This window comes from Sinohyriopsis cumingii, chromosome 4 (assembly GCF_028554795.1).
Source record: "Sinohyriopsis cumingii isolate HCF-2022 chromosome 4, ASM2855479v2, whole genome shotgun sequence".
Taxonomy (NCBI): domain Eukaryota; kingdom Metazoa; phylum Mollusca; class Bivalvia; order Unionida; family Unionidae; genus Sinohyriopsis; species Sinohyriopsis cumingii.
Window position 1 is genome coordinate 102878081 of NC_142964.1, and position 18397 is coordinate 102896477.

The window sequence follows — 18397 nt, forward strand, 5'->3', positions numbered from 1 at the left end:
TAGCTCAACTGAACTATTCTGGAAAACTGCTTACCATTAAGCACATCCAATGCATGGTTTAGTACCCTGTTTGGCTTTGTTACATTACCTACCTTTACTGTACATGGTGAAATGTGATCCATTCATTTACAATTTAATCCATTAAACACAATTAACCATACTTTAATTTTCCATCAAGAGTGCTTAGTGTGTGTGGGCTCCTTGTTCAGTTAATGGTCAGGAACAAAAGATTACTGTTTTGGTAGTCATACATGCTCATTATTTACTATTGCTGCTTGAACTTGAGTCATTTTACATCCTTAGGTATTTTAGTTAATATGTACCACTAGTACTTATTATTCAAAATACTGTAAGATTTGTCACAGAAAAATTTGTGATTCATGTAATACTTTATCTTTATATTTTACTTTATTTTCATAGGCATTGATTTATGTTTATGTGGACAATTACATTTTTGAATTTATGGGTTGGCCACAGAGAAAGGATAGTCCATTCTTTTTTGTGCAGGTAGATCTTTATTTATTGGGTGTTTGAATTTGGTACTTTTAATAACCACACAAATTCGTGAAAATTTGTAACATAAGCAAAAAGTCAGTTTGCAGAAGTAGCCAAAATACATGCACTACTGAAAAATACTTGCACTTCTGAATGCCCTTCTGTTCTGCATGACCAGCATTCATCAATTTATAAACACCTCCCTCACCCAAACAACCAACCAAAGGTGCTTGGGATTTAGTGATAACAATATCTATTCAGTGATTTCCACAATGTAATTTTTGTTTGCCGTGGTCCTTTATCAGACTGTGGTCATATTTCAGACCTCATATGTGGCTTATCTACTGATAGATGCAGAAGTCTATCAGTTTTGGGGCTGCATTGTGCAAGGTCATGGTCATTGGAGTTGAAAACATGGTTTTGTTCTCTATGTGATAAGTCAGATTTACTTAGCCTCATTTTCATGAAACTTCATTGGTAGCATACACACATGCAAGGGAATCTCCTTACTGATTCAGAGTCAGAGTTGAAACGTGTGTGTGTGTGTGATTTGGAGTTTTAACGTAGCTTTTTCGTTATGATGTCTGCAGTATGTTAGTTTATAGTGATGTCTAGCATTGGGGCATCATGCAGCAGACATTTAGCATCATGTCCCACCCAGTCACATTATCCTGACACCAGGCCGACCAGTCCTAACAGTAACCTCTTAATGCTGAGCGACAAGTGAGGCAGGTGTTAGTACCAGTTTTATAAGTCTTTGGTATGACTCAGCCGGGGATCGAACCCACAACCTCCCACATCTGAGGCAGATGCTTTAACCACTAGGCCACCAGCAGAGTTGAAATGTCAAAGTTACTGGAGTCAGCAATTTCATTGTTTTGATTTCAACTTGGTAAGTTAAGTTCCTGAAACCAGTTTTTATCAATTTATATGTAGTCTAAAGTTGGGCAGAGGCAGGTCTATTTTGATTCTGTGACCTAGATGTCAAAGTTCATGATCACTTGAGATAAAATTGTCATTTTGGGACAAGTGATAATTCTACTTGCCTTAAGTTTCTTGCATACAGTTTTTTTTAAATCAACCTCATAGTTTCATATCAGTTGAGGAAGGACAGCTCTTTACTGAGTCCATGATCAAGTGAGCAAAGGTCAAGGTTACTGAATGTGAAACTACATTCTTGTTTTATGCATAATAATGCACAAGGACCCAATTTTCAACAAACTTCATAGGAATACTACACTTGGGCAGCTGCAGCCCCTGATCAATTCTGGGAGCTGATTGGTCTAAGGTCAAGGTTATTATCACTGAAATTATAATTTTGGTCACACACACACACACACTTAGAGCTGAACAACATGGGAAGGTTTCTTCTTCCTGGAGGGTCAAAGTGATGAGGTTAGATTATTACTTGGTTTATGCATAATGATATTGGGTTAAATCATGACAGGTCAAGGTCATTGGTCATTTCAGGGAAAACTATATCAGTTTTATATTTGTAACTACAGAAAGTCTGGAGGATCATCTATTCTTCTGATGGCTATTTTTTTTTAAGGGAAATTAGAAAATGCTTTCAGTGGATAATGTTGTTGTTGTTGGAGGGTTTAACGCCATTTTTCAGCACACGATAGGCTATACATGGCGGCCAGTATTAATGATGGAGGAAGAACCCGGGAAAACCCCGGAAAGAACCACCGACCCACGAGAAGCTACTGGCAAGCTTTCTCACATATCCACATTAGCCAAATCCGAGACTCGAACCCACGCAGGCAGAGGTGAGATGGCAGTGATCCATAACGGAGAGCGCTTTAGACCACTCAGCCACTTTGGGCCCCCAGTGTATAATGTTAAATTGTGGCAAGCAGTTTTAGTCTGCTGTTTTTTGTGGCAGAATAACATTTTATTGTTTACTTTTATGTATACTTAATATCAGAATTTCAAAATGTAGACATTTAAAAGCTCAATTCTATTAATGTGAGCTCGTGACCATATTTTTTCTTTGCACACAAGTTCTTTGATGTCTTAGCTATTCAATTGTACATATGACCCTCTCTATACATTATTATATTAATTTCATAATATGTGTGAAGTTTCTTTGGCAACCCTAGTTTTATATGATTGACTCCAATTCTGTAATTTTCACAGTTCGTACGATAGAGGGAATTGTGTCTTAATAGTTGTTGATAATGTTGTTTTGTAGATATTGCCTGAAAAATTGCTTAAAATTTCTGAATATAATTATGTAAGAGCATCAGTAGAAAAATTATGATGGTATACTTATGAGATGCAGTTTATGAGTAGACAAATTCTGAAGGTATACATACCATATACAGATTATGGGTGGACAAATTTTCATGGTATTATTACCATATGAAATTTATGTGTAGACAAATTCTGATGGTATTCTTATCGTATGAAATTTATGGGTAGACAAATTCTTATGGTATTATTATCATATGAAATTTATGGGTAGACAAATTCTTATGGTATTGTTATTATATGAAATTTGTTTGAAAATTTCAGAATTTGTAAGATGATTGTAAGACAAACTATAAAATAAATTCCTAAACAATTGCATTCTATCAGACCTTTTCTGGATATATTAAATTTGTATGTTAGAATCTTTTTCATATACTGCATATATAATCATGGAAGTTATTTTGTTAACACATCTTAATATAGATGATGTATTATGATCTGTGAGTGCACAAGATAGCCTATGAAGTACTTTTGTAAATATTTTATTATCTTCACAGGAAATGCATGAGGACTTCTTAAGTCTAAAATAGATTAGCCCAAATAAAAAAATGTGTGGATCAGGTTACCTAAAACCACAAATTAGTGTAGGTAGGTCAGTACAATTATTTGTATTTGTTCTTAATTGAATCGTAATCTAGAAACTCAAGAGTCATTTGTATCCTGAATTTACTCACATGACATGTTTTTGGTTTTTATGAGAATTATTTTCTTTTTCGTAAGTTGTTTTTCTTGTTTTACTTCAGAATATTTGTTTTAAAGTTTCTTTAGGGCAGGAAAAATAGGGTCAGTCAGATAACCAGAACCACACATACCTTTTTATTTGGCCTTACTAATTACAGGTAAAACCTATTATAACATGATGATCAGGGTCCAAGGAATAACATCGCAATATAAATGGGATCGTGTTCCCCATAGCAAATGTGCATTGAAATTTCAATGTCATCAGTTGTAACTAACCTCTTGATCATATATCGTTTGTTTTGTTTGCCGGGTTTCACCAGACATCAAATATACTTCAGTTTTGAATTGTATACATGCCAATATGGCAAAAACTGTGCACAGTGAAGTTAAGGCAACATTAAAAAATGCAGTGCTGGGATTAAAAATCTGCCAGAGATACGAATAATCAGTTTGTCCAAGAGCATGTATTTAGGATGCTAAAAAGAGAGGTCGCCTTAAATTAAAAAATGGGAGCCATGCTGCCATAGTGTTATAAACGGAATCACATTATAATGAATCACCATATAACGGTTTTTACCTGTATTATTATGCTCAGTGATCTATCAGTACAAAGTTCTTCAATCACTTACCACTAATGATTAAATGTGCGATGTAGTATCCATTTAATTTCACAGAGAAAAACCATATAATTTGTATTCCAATGTGTTTCAAAGAATTTTGACATTTATTCATCTAAAAAAAAGTATTCCTCACTGATTGGATGCTGGAATTAAGGGAAATGGAAGGGAAAATAAAGCAGCCAAAGCTACCATGCAGTCACCCACTTAGGAATAGAAGATTCCATATACTGACTTAAATAATTAGCATCTCCTATATACTTGGAAAATATTTGTACAGAATGAAATCTCCACAAACAAGCTACAGAACATTAAGCCCATCATTAGAGAGTGGTATCCCTTATATAGAAGAAATCATAGAGATGAGGTATTGTGCTGGTTGCATATAGAACACTCGTACCTCACTCATGCATACCTCATGTAGGTGAACCTGGACCAGAGTGCATACCTTGCCACTGTCCACTGACAGTGGAAAACATCATTGTTGAGTGTATTGACTTGTACGCTGTAGACAGAGTTTTTTAAAAGTGTGAACTCAATTAAGAAACTTTATGAATATGTACTGTTCGATAAAATCTTGGACTTGTCGAAGAAGAGGAGTTTATATTGCAGCCCCAGTTGTTACACATATCTTGATACCATTTGGTAGGCGATTTGTAATGTACATTACATGTAGATGTGCCTTTCAATGTTTTATCATTGTAGGTAAAATTTTAACAGAGTTGTTGCTTTATTGCTAAGAATTTTAAATTTCACTGCAGCAGCTCCTTCTAACCAGTATAGGTCAGAAACCTTTCAATGTATTCTGATGTCATAACACTAGAGTCTTGTATGAGTTTTCCATTAAATCCATTTCCTTCATGGAGTTATGGCCCTTGACAGTTAACTTTCTATCTTAATGGAGGATGTTGTTTGTAACCAGCATAGCTGCAATCTTTTCATATAATCGGTTGCCATTTGATAGGTGAACTGTCTATTATATGTAGTGTTTTTTTTTCTTCAAAGTTGCATCTTTCTTTTCAGGTCAAATTTTGATAGAATTATTGCCCTTCTTCCATCAGCATTAATTATCTGTTAGAGCACATCATTGTAAGCAGCATAGTTCAGAATAATTTAACATATTTATATGTATTTTGGTGTTTACATTGTCTCAAAACCTTGATGTACCTTATGGGTTTTGTCACATCAGTTTCATTTTGGATAGAGTTATGACCCTTGACAATTAACTTCATAGTACTGCATGAGATGTAGCTTATAAATGGCATAGCTCAAGGACCATTGAACATATCCTAATGTATGTTAGTATCAACGTTCTCAAACACCTGCATGTGCAGATAGTTTTAATCTCATTTAGAGGAGTTATGGGTCCCAGATCGCTTAAGATGAACAATTTACCCCTGGTTTCAAATTTATAAGACCCTGATTGAAGTTGATTTTAAGTATTTCACAACATCATTTACATTAGTTATGATTTCTGATTGCTGTTGCTAAAAAGTTTGTTGTCTGTAATACAAATTTACTAAGTATTGTTGCGGTTTAATGGTACATCAGCAGAGTAATGGTTGTATGGTGCTGATTAAAGGTATATGGGGTTAAACCAGAATTTGTAAGAGAGCAAGGTGTGAATAGGCAATTTTTCTCTAAGTTGGATTACTTTTGCTGCTGTTATTTGATTATTGCATTTATTAATGTAAGATTATAAGATTTTAATCCTAGACTTGTGGACAATAATTTAACTGATAAACTTAGAAGCTTAAATTTAATCATGGGGACCTAATTAGCACAGTCATATCAAACTAATTTTTTTGAACTCTGGTCTCATTCTTCTGGTTGGCAAATGCCAAAGTTTTCGTTTACCACTTCGATGTTAGTGGTATCCCCCGGGACCTCTACTTTCTCTGCCGCAAGGATCAGTTACTGCCATTACCTTTAGTTTCTGAGGTGCAGAGTAATTATTGCCATTACCTTCTGCATCAGCAGTGCCAAGTAATAACTGCCATTATTTTTTTGGCACCAACAGTGCTGAGTCAAGGGTATTAGAACTTGTTCTACAGTTGAGGCAAAACAAGTATATTTTTCACCAAATAAAACAACCTGTAGGAATCCACAATTTTTCTTGGGTACCATCTTCATTGCATTTCATGGTTGCTACAAGCCATGAATTTGAAGACCCAACACAGTGATTCTTAGGAAATAATAGGATGTCTTCTCCAGATCACAAATATTGGCAAAGTACTTCATCATTATAATGGTGTTCATGGGAGTTTTAATGAGACTACTTTATAATGAAATACATCATACATGTAATTTTACCAACACTTAATGAAATGGTTTACGTGACCACTTGCCTTACAATACTACCAATGTTATATTGAATGTATTATAGTGAGGGAATACATGTTATAATGAAGGTATTATAGTGAGGAATATCATTTTATAATGATCTTATATTGAGTTTACCATTTTATAATGAAGGTATTTTAGTGAGGGAATATAATGTTAAGATGATATTATAGTGAGGGAATACCATGTTATAAAAAGGTATTATAGTGAGGATTATCATGTCATAATGAAGATATTATAGTGAGGGAATACCATATTATAATGAAGATATTATATTGAGGGAATATAATGTTAAGATGACATTATAGTGAGGGAATACCATATTATAATGAAGGCATATTATAGTGAGGGAATACCATGTTATAATGAAGATATTATAGTGAGGGAATGCCATATTATAATGAAGATATTATAGTGAGGAAATACCATATTATAATGAAGGTATTATAGTGAGGGAATATAATGTTAAGATGACATTATATTGAGGGAATATCATGTTAAATGAAGGCATTATAGTGAGAGAATATGATGTTAAGATGATATTATAGTAAGGGAATACCATGTTATAATGAAAGCATTATAGTGAGGGTATGTTGTACTGTGAGAAATGTAATTTTTGCAAGTCACAATACGCACAGTTGTAAATATGTATATTTTTATTTGACTGCTGTAATAATACTGAACTGGATTTTTGACGTTTTCAGAGTCAACAGTTTCATATAAACAGTTAGCATCTTTCTCAGAGCATTTTATGTTTTTTTATCAGTACACAATAATGGTTATGAAAAAATTGCTGAAAGTTGATGACCCTGGTATGGTATTAGTAATTAATAAAGGCTTAAGTTCAATTAGTTTAGAGAGTCTGAAGGGGAACGGTTCATACTCACTTCCTTCATTGCTTCTTTTGCATCTGAGGGTTGATGTTGCAGCCTATATTTGGTTATTGATGGTATTGCTTAGGCTGTATTTAAACCATTTTGTATGCAAGAATTTGGTTAACATTTTATGAAAAAGCGATGAATGCTGTGTTATTTAGAATAGTTATTGTGTTACTAGATGTGCATTGCAGACCAAGTTAAACAGTTTGCATTATTACAAGGTGTCTTGGCATAGTGTTGATTTATCAAACCACATAGATGTAACTGTTGGCCTGCATTTCAGGGTATGATTCTAAATGAAGACTGACTTCCTCTTTAATTAGAAATAAGAAGTTAATTTAGATTATGTAGACAATTCCTCCCTCTGTACTGATGACTACAGCTCTTGGATATCATAGGCTGTCTCTATGTGACTTTTGAAGAATGTCATCTTAGGGACGTTTGATTTTGATGCAGTCAGGATGCCATGTGCTTTTCCAGTTTTGAGGCAGTGTTTATACATTTTTACTGACCACTCCAGTGGCCTAGTGGTTAGACTGCCCACCTTGGATGCAGGCAGGCATGGGTTCAAATTCTGATCAGGTCATACCAAAGATTTATTAAATTGGTACTAATAGATGCCTCAATAGACACTCAGCATTAAGAGATTAGTGTTAGAACTGGTTGGCCTGGTGTCAGGATAATGTGACTGGGTGGGACATAATGCTATATGTCTGTGACATGATGCCCCAGTTTTAGACATCACTATAAACTGCCACACCACAAACATCATAGTGATATGACTGATAAATTGTTAAAGCTACAATAAAAATCCAAATCACACACACACACACAATTTTACTTAAATTTTTACTTCTGGTCAGTATTTTGCATTAATTATTGCTAAAGATTATATAAAAAATAAATTAGCAGAACATTGAACAGTATCCAGTTTCTTTAGAATATAAACTCAGTCTAAATAAAGAACAGTCCCAGTAAAATACATTTGGTTTTGCATGGTTTAATTTTCACAGGATCAAATTAGACATTATGAGCATGTGCCTATGTCATCACATGAAATAATTTTTAAACATCAATTCCAATTCTGTGTTTTTCAAATGTTGTTGAATTTTTTACCATGGTATTAACAGATCAACTACTTGCTTGAAAAGTTGAGAATTTTTGAGCCAAAAGAAATCTTACGGTGCCTACCCCTTTGATATTATCAGAATTTGGATGATCGAATAAGCTAATTTATGACAAATACAAATTTGTGAACATTTTGTAGATAAACAGATTACTGTACAAAAATTTATTTAGAATCATTGCATTTAAATTTTTTCTCTCAATAAATTCATTATATTTTTGATAAAATTACATTTTTACAGCTGACATTAGTAAGTGTATTGCAAACAAATATTGCTGTCAGCTAAATAATATGTATGTGAGTTTTATTGTTTTACTAATTTAAAGTAGTTGAAGCTTGGGAAAAATGAGTGATTTATGGCAGATTTTGTCTTGATTATTTATTTTGCCTTAAATTTGTAGATTGTGCATCTTGTCCATTCTTTCTTTCAGAAAAATATGCTTCTCCTGCCCAGGTTATCAAACACGATTCTATGCACCAATCAACTGGTCGTTTTGAGGGAGAGCCCACATATAAAGGTATCTATTGTATGATGTAATTAGGACTGATGTCAGATCTTGAACTGTGTAGTCTGTGTGAATGTACTTTATACATTAAACATAGCTTGTAGATAGAGGGGCATCGATCTGCCGTATTTGAGTTCATTAATTTTTTAAATTCCTTCTTTGATCAGGATGTAAATTGTTGTATCATTTCACAAAAACCTGTTAGTCTGTCGGTCAGTCCTGTACTTTATAAATTTTGTACTTGACATGTTTTGAAGACATTCTTGGATTGAAAAACAAATTTAGTAATATGGCTTGAACTTTTGGTGGCACTCTACAGTTTTATATTTGCATAGGGTTAGAATTTTCAAGAAAAAGAATTTCCCTGGGTTTCCTCACTGGTTATGCTGGCTATTTAAAAAAAGACCTTGTATATCTTAGGTATTGTTCAAAGAACCTTTAATTCCCTTTATTTTGGTGCATGATTGATGGGTGTAATATGGGTTATAGAGGATACACCTTGGCCTTACTCCAGATGCGCACCTTTCAAAAAACTGCTAGCTCCATTTGGTCATTTTCACTTCCTGAACTTCAGACTCTGAGGTAAATTGTAGAAAAAAGAGCCAATAACTTTTGTTTACATTTTATATATTTGGTAGTTCATTCATTGCACTTTCAGAAGCTGGTATTGGATAATCTGGCAAAATTCATGTTCCCCATTTTAATACGTATTGAAGATATAGTACTTTAAGAGTAATTCAAGCCAAGTTTTTTAGCACAAGGGAGCAGTCATTTTAGTTAGCAGTGTGCTTAGATCATGTACAATTTCCACAAAGTACAATATGCAAAGAAATGTCAGCCACATTACATTGGAGTAGCATAGAGGTATAACAACATTCTCTATACTGTGCATGTTTCCAGTGCAAACAACTTCACCTTACATACATCACTCTCTCAAAAGTACATAATAATTGGTGAGTGCCCCTTTTATTTTGCATATGTGTCCAATAAAATTTGTGTTATGGTCCTTGTTTAGCTTAGAAATATGTCCTTGCAGTTTGACTCAAATTTCTTCTATAATATCACAACAGAGGGGGCATTTATAATCTGGTGACACATTTCTTGCCCAGTAAAGCATTAAACTTAATTCACACTGTTGGATAAAGACTGTAATTTTGTTTACAGCATTGACGATTATTCGTATCTTGTTCATTTCCTTCTTCATGTTGAATTTATGACTAAATAGATTAGCAAATTGTTCTTAATAAAAATTTGTTTGGTAATAATCATCTACAAAAATTTCAAAATTTGTAACACTTCAGTTATTATCTGCTATTTTCTCAAGCCATCGAAATGTTTGGAATATGCATGTTTCTAATTTTCCTTCATTTTTCATGCCGCTCTGCATAGTGTTGCTCGTGCCCATCCTGACACACCTTGTCACAAGTTTTGTTTCCAATCAGTAACTTTTGAAGGACTTTATGATTGAAATAAAACAAATTGGTATGAAGAAGGCTTAGGTAAAGTTCAATATTCATGGTTTTCTGGGAAAATTCTATGCAGTTATAGCACCTAATGAACTTAGAACTTTACTATTCAATTTTATTTTTGCTCAACAATATTAGAAGGACCTAATGCATTAAAATCAAAATTGGTTTGAGATTTTACATTAGAAAGATATAGGTCACGGTCAAGTTTTACTATTATCTGAGGGGGCCCCGAGTGGCTGAGCTGTCTGAAGCACTCTCCATTACAGATCACTGCCATCTCACCTCTGTCTGCGTGAGTTTGAGTCTTGGATTTGGCTAATGTGGGTATGTGAGAAAGCTTGCCAGTAGCTTCTCGTGGGTCGGTGGTTCTTTCCGGTGTTTTACTGGGTTCTTCCTCCACCATTAATACTGGCCACCATGTATAGCCTATCATGTGCTGAAAAATGGCGTTAAACCCTACAGCAACAACAACAACTATTATCTGACAAAAACTTCATTGTTATGGCCCTTGTTTGACTTCCCTCAATTTTATTATTCTACTCATTAACTTTTGAAGGATTTCTTTGATTTAAAGTATAATTTGGTTTTAAAAATACCCAGATAATGATAAGTTTTCACCATTTTCCAGCAAATTTTCTAGTGTTATGACCCTATTTGACTTGGAACAAATTTGATAGAAGGCTTTACATTATGAAAATCTAGGTGAAGCTCAGCTTTCACCATGATCAGACAAAGTGCCTTGTTGACTTTGACCTTTGATTGCATCATGCTGGCTGGGCATCCACGGCATATGGATACATTTCTAGTTGTGAAAGTCTTTCAGTACTGCATAAAGGAACAATATGCACTATATAAGTAAAAGATAGTTATGTCCTTGTGAAGAATGTTTGGTTGGTCCAATTATATTTTTATTCATGATTTATTGTTATACAGAGTTTTTCAATGATATCCTGCAAATTAAAGTGCCTTGTGTTTCAAAGAATGGAAAAATACAGGCTTTTACAAACAATTTACCTCCAAAAATAAATGTTCTCATTTAAATTGTTTAATGTTTAATTACTGGAAAGCTTTACAGGTGGTTTTAAATGCAAGAGTTTTGAATGAAAATGAGTATAATTCAAATTTTTAACCATTGGTTTTTTGTTTTTTTTTTGTTTTAGCTGACTACAAAAAGTGGGACTTCAGTGGTCGACCTGAGGCTTATGGCACCAAAGGTGCATGGGCCCCTCCACAGGCACCTTTTGAAGGACAGACAACAATGGCTCATGATTTCAAACGCCATCAGCAAGCAATGCGTCAGAGCTTCAAGCCAAATGAAGGAGTCAAACAGTCTGACACTCCATTTGAAGACAGAACAGGATACAGAGATGCGTATATTAAGCATGCCCTTCCATCAAAACATATCCATGAGAGAGAGAAGTACAAGCCCACAGATGCTCCATTTGATAGTGAGACCACCTTCAAGCGAGACTATAGGGGTCAGTTTGGAGAGAAAACTGTCAGCTTTAAGCCAGATAATACTGCCTTCCAATCATCTGCACCTCTTGAAGATGGAACAACAAACAGGATAGACTACAGGAAATGGCCAATGGAAAGACCATTTGTTCATGCCCCAGAGCAGTACAAGAAACCAGATGGCGAGATGGATTTAAGCACAACGCATCAAACTACATACAGAGAAATGCCAATTGACAGAGTCGTTGCAAAGAGGCCTGAAGCTGCAAAAACCTCAAATGCACCATTTGATGGAACCACAAACTACACACAAGACTACAAGAAATGGGGCATGGGTGACAGAGCCAAGATTCCAAACAAAGCAGAGTATCAACCAAATGCAGCTCCATTTGAGGGCAAGTCCACATACAAGGGACACTATGTTCCACATGAAATGCAGCGAAACCTGGGCTTCAAGCCTGATAATCGTGCCTTCATGAGTGATGCCAGATTTGAAGATGCAACAATGTACAGAACCGATTTCACACCAAAGCCCATGGAAAGATGTGAGGCTGAGAATATTGAACACAGTATGAGATACAAGTTTACAGAGCTTGATAACCGAGGTCACAAGTTGTTTGTCCCTGTCCAAACAACGATAACTGAATTACCAGGCAGAAATAGTCCCCTGAGATCGCCAAATGGCAGACTTCAGCCATTATCAGTGGCATAATGTTTTAAAATATCATAAGTATGGGATGCTTACATTTTGTACAAACCCTGTCATTCAGTGCTGTTATAAATTCAGTTAAATATTAAACAAACTTATCCTTTGTCTTGTTTGTAATCAAGTCAGCATTGGGTGATGTACCCAGCTTTTGTTGAAGTCAAAATCTGCACCAGCAATTAGTCAGCCACGTATGTTAATCTATATTTAATTAGTCTGTCATAGCACTGAGCCGGCTTAATCATGCTTTTAACTAATTCCTTTTCATGAGGATTAAGATTTGTGTTGTTCAGTTGGGACATGACTTGTAAAAGTCTACAGTGTCAGTAGTAAAATATGAATTACCATATATACTCATGTGTAAGTTGGATCCAGGTGCAAACTGTATATACCCAGACACATAATGTACTGGTAGATCTGGGTATTTGCAGTTAGAAGTAAAGATCTGGGTCTTTGCAGTTAGAAGTGATCACTAAAACTAACAACGTGGCAAATCTGGGTCCATGTTGTTTACAGTTGTACTGGACCTATAAGTGAATATGTATGGTATCCATTATTTGCTCTAATTTGAAATAATTCTGTTCGGTTTTGGGGGTAATTTGAAGTACAGATTTTAGTCAAGGAGGGTATGTATACCAGGGTACCCAGCTATAATGCATTTTGATATGACACAAATTCGGACATAATATGGGTCACATAATGGCTTCAGATTTATTGTATTAGCTCCCCTGTATTCCCTGACACTATTCAAAACATTAGCCAAGTTGACAAACAAATCAGAATAATTCAATTAAGTTTCAGAAATCTATAGCTTAAAGATAATAATTAACGTTCTTACATGGCACTGATAAATCTTCATAAAGTCAAGTAAGCTGGTACAGCCCTGCATCTGACATAAATCACCTACTCTGCATCTGTCAACAATCAGAGTATTTTCAACTTTTTCGGAAGAAATAAAACCCATTAATTAATTTCAGCTGAATTTGGCAGACAGCATTCTGGAATTAAGGTCTTTTAAGTTTGTACAATGATGGATATAAGCCATCAAATGCTAAAAATTAATAAAAACCAACTTTTAAAGGATTTCTTAAAAACTAATATCAACACAATTTGACTAAATCTGACAGAAAGCATCCTAGCATGAAGTATTTTCAATTTCATAATGGCCACTATTACTGAAAAGAGAAAACTAAACAGCATTTTTAACTTGATTTGACAGAAATCATCCTGACACGATGACCTTCCAAGTTTTTATAAATGATGTTGATCTGCCATTTTTTTCTGTTAATTATTATATATATTCTAAAAAACCACTTAACATAATTTAACAAAACATTCTACAATGAAGGTCTTTCAGTCTTTTACAAATTATGCCATATAGCCATAAAATCTGGTTTCCTTCACTAAAGCAGAAAAAGATTTATAGAACTTGGTAAAAATCCCTTTCCAAATAGAATTAAATGAACTCTGATGCATCCTGGCATATATATCTTTCAAAATTGGACAAAATAGGCTGATATGCTTTCAAATAATGATGCTAAAAACAGAAAACCTGGCAACAACTGTTTTCATGACATGCAATCAACAGCATTGGTAGAAATTTCTACAGAAAGCATCCAAATGACTATGATTTAGTGGCCAACAACTCTTGCATTGGGCTATATGCTATTATGTCAGCTATGTGAGAAATTTCAGGACTTGGGCTTCTTGTTATATTTTCTGACTTAAAAAAAATATGTAGTATATTTACATTATGGAGATGAATTTAGATTGAATGTCTAACATTTGTCATGAAAAAGAAAATATATACTAATACCGCTCTTATGACATTTTTATTTCACAATTATCACATTTTTATTTCATAATTATCGCACTTTTTTTCACAATTTCACAAAGACTGATTCTGCATCAGAGACTCTGCATCTCTTAAAACTGTTTGCATGCCACAGTACACATTCCATGCATAAACCTGTGCCTTATTAAGTACCAGAAAATACCCCATTTTAAACCAACATAAAGAATTGTTTCTGTTATTTTACTACTTTGTATAGTATGCTAATATATATATATAGTATGATACACGTGTATATTTATTTGATTTTTATGCACGTTCTTAAGGGAAAATTTTTCTTCTTTGTTCTTTAATTTTTATAATTCTTTTTGCTTAGATTTTGGTTTCATTTTAATCCTACAGAGAAGTTTGAAAGACTATGTGGAGTAAAATCTGTTGTAAAAAAATGTATACAAAAGATGCATGCTGCATCATATCGTCCAGCTTAATATAATGATGAAAACTCAAAACTACCTCCTCAGGTATTTGTAACAAAAATATAAGGTTTTGTTGCATACTTTTTGTGCTTAAACTGTTTTAAGTGCTGTTGATTATTTGCTGTTTCTGTTATAATGCCGATAGATTTATCGTAAAGAACGTGCAAACAGCTTGTGCTAGCAGGTGAGAAAATGAGAATTCTTTGATGGTGGTGTATATTAATTTAATTAAAAGTTTTTTTTTTATATGCTGAGAAACAGCTTTTCTTTGGACTATGTTGAAGTAGATGAGGCTTTTGTCTTTTTAATTTTTTGTTATTTATCAATACAGACATTATATTTCTTCGATGAACTATCTATTGAAAAATGTTTTGGATGGATTAAGATCATATTTATCCTGTACAGAAGTAGAATTATACTCAGTGAATAGATGTAGAAGCGTGTGTGTATCATATAGTTGTTACATTTTACACAGTAGCATTTTCAAGAGCCATTCAGTGGGGCATCAACGGTTATGAGACTGATAAAACCATCTAACCGTAAGGATAAATACTTGTCAATTTTCACGACACATTCCTTTTTTTTTAAGCAAAAGATGTCAGAACCAGGGCAAGTGGATCAGTTACACCCAGTCAAAAGGTTTCACAAATTCAGAAGTTACCTGCCAATGGCACCTCTCTCATTTAAAAAATTCCCCTATCTCTGAAAGAGCGTACTTACTTGAGAACTTGTCCTAATGCCCCTGGATATTGTATACGTTCTTAGTCCTACCTACCTAGATTTACACTAATAAGTGCCAAGATATTTCAAAACAATGAGAATTGTTTCAAGAGTTCCATTTAGAGCACCAAAATGTGTGCAAGATATCTCAAGGCATCATTTACAGATTTAAGTATTTCTTCAGATTTTATCTAGACAAAAAGCACTGAAATTATGAACACCCACTTTGCAGTAATTATTTGGTCTTTCAGATATGAATTCATTCAGAAAAACTACAGTAAAAATTGTCAAATTTGTTGGAAGTAATTGAGGCGACTGAGAGAACAAAATATTTTAAGTGTGAAGGAAATGTATAGCTGATCATTTGCCAAAAGGTTCTTGTCATTGTAATGCCTTTTATTTAATGATGTGAATACCATTCAGCCTTAATTAACTACTTAAAATGCTCTTTTAGTCTTTTGAATATTTTGGTCATGGAGTGTAAGATAGCAAATCTTGATGCCCACGCAACCAGTGCTTGAAATAAGCTTTAATGTTTGTTTACAATTATTAATTTGAAGCAAAACTGTGATAATATAATTTTTTTACAACATTACCTATATTATTTCAGTTGTTTTGTTAGTTCTTTTTACACAAGAGAAAAGTAAATTGAAGTTTTGTATTCAGAACATAAAGAACTATTTTTTAAAGGAAACACTTTTTTTGTAGAAATCCCATAGGGTGTATGTTATTTTAATATAATTATGCTTAGCTTCAATTATGATATAATTGTTCATATGAATAAAAGTAAATACTGATTTGGTATATATACTTGCATAGATCTTTGCGCAAAGTTATTCCTGCCATGATATTAATTGGAACAGTATTTTAATATGAAACATACTGTTACATGGGAGAGAATGTTACTCAGGCATATAGATGTAACTGCGATGCTAATGATGGATAATCCACAGTAAATAATTTCCAATGTTTTATTGTGTATTTACTTATTAGATCAATATTAAAACCGTCATGTTCCTATTTATATAATTTCATATTACAAATTTTTGTGAAAGCATCTATTTGAGAAAATGTTGTGATTTAAATTATATTTTAATAAATATAATTAATAAAATTAACAAGATGTGTTATAAAAAATGAGAACATCCAAAGGAAAAATTGTACGCAAGAATATAAATGCTGGTATCATAATTAAACAAAATAAATAAATTTATGTAATGTATATTTATCATTATAGCATTTATAGAAATGGATATTTATTTCTTCTTTTGTTAATATATTTTTGTTTTTTCAACAAGAAAACATTGTAATTATTGAAGAACTTTGTGAGATATTGTTAGACTTTTGTTTCATTGATATCTGAATATCATTATTGTTATATGTACTTCCATTTAGATAATGGACTGACCATTTAATGGGGGGAGGGTGGATTGGATTTGTTGAAGATTTCCAGCTTCAAAATGCTTGAAAAAAAAACCTCTTGCTCTGATCAGTAGAAAAAGGGCATTATTCTAACCATCATTTTAATTGAAAACATTATCTTGTATAAAAGAAAAAAAATATCCCAGTTGAAAAGAAACTTGCAGGCACCAAACCCCTTTTAAAACATTAAATGGTCAGTCCCTAGTGAAGCATGGCTATGTATTTTCATATAGTAGTAATACTTATAATCAAGGAAAATTAAATAAAAAATAATATTTCATGGTTTATTTGTTTGCTTATTTGATTTACTTAATTACCTTATATGATCAACCTTTTGATATAGATTTGATTTTGACAGCAGCCCAATTTCCTAAAAAGTACTTTGTCCCCAACATTGTACAATGTAAAGAATTCCTTTTCATCTAAACAAGTGCAAAATGTACACATTCTATGCAGCACTGGCAAAAGCTACATTTAGAGCCCAAGTTTTCAGCATTCATTTTTCATGTGTTCATTGTAAAGACCCAAGTCACATGGTCAAAGGGATTGACCCCTGAAACTTAAGGTCATAAGATTGAAACTGTATTTTAGTGGTGATTTTTCCACTGTAAGTATAAGCATGTTTTTTTCAGATTTAGCTAAGTGGTTCAAATTTTGGACTCTTGACCGGAAGTGTATGCACTTGATTCCATAGTGGCTCAGTGGTTCAGACAATGCACTGTTTGACCAGATGTGTGCATTATTATTCCTGTTGTGGCTCAGTGGTTCAGGTGATGGACTCTTTGATCAGATATTAGTGCATTTGATTCCTGTTGTGGCTCAGTGGTTCAGATGTTGGGCCCTTTGACCAGACGTGTGCATTTGATTCCTGCAAAGGTTCAGTGATTAAAGTGTTGGACTCATAAACAGAAGGCTGTACATTCAGTTGACACCATTAGGTCAGCCCAGATCAGCTAGCATGGTGTGTCCTTGGGGAAGGTACTTAAAGATATCACTACACTAGCTGCTACTGCATCCCATAGTAGTCCCCGAAGATAATCTTTCGTATTTTATCTGATTTTGCTAACCAGTGAAACAATGTCACTTGCTACAATAGAAAGCAGCCTACTTAGAAAGTAAAACGTTTATTGAGTTCAACCTTTTGGCTTCTGCATAGGCTGGGAAAGGAAAAGGGTGTGATTTAGCTGGTCCCAGAAAGGTCATTTGTACCCAAAATTCCAGTCCTTTCATTCCAAAGCAACAAATTCCAGAAAATACCAGATAACCGATGCAGATGTTTTGATATGTCGTGCCCAGTATAAAAAAAGATGGTCATGGTACATCAGTACTTATAATTAATAAAGTTTACTTCATAAAATTGAAGAAACATAAAGGAAGTGTATAAAGGTACTTAAGGTAGTAATATATTCCAGTCCTTTCATTCCAAAGCAACTAATTCCAGAAAATACCAGATAA

At 33.8% G+C, this 18397-nt stretch overlaps 1 protein-coding gene across 2 annotated transcripts in view; it reads left to right on the plus strand.

Annotated features, from left to right (window-relative positions):
• LOC149801804 (stabilizer of axonemal microtubules 2-like) overlaps positions 1 to 18397 on the plus strand; it is a 59204-nt gene that overhangs the window by 31129 nt on the left and 9678 nt on the right. Inside the window, exons 4-5 of one of the 2 annotated variants that reach the window (XM_089956151.1) lie at positions 8828 to 8914; positions 11532 to 17222. The exons of the other annotated variant lie outside the window; for it this stretch is intronic. Of the exons in view, the coding sequence (XP_089812277.1) occupies positions 8828 to 8914; positions 11532 to 12538 (1094 nt within the window). The 3' untranslated portion in view covers positions 12539 to 17222. Of the gene's footprint in view, positions 1 to 8827; positions 8915 to 11531; positions 17223 to 18397 lie in introns of those variants that run through there. 2 annotated transcript variants of the gene reach the window in all.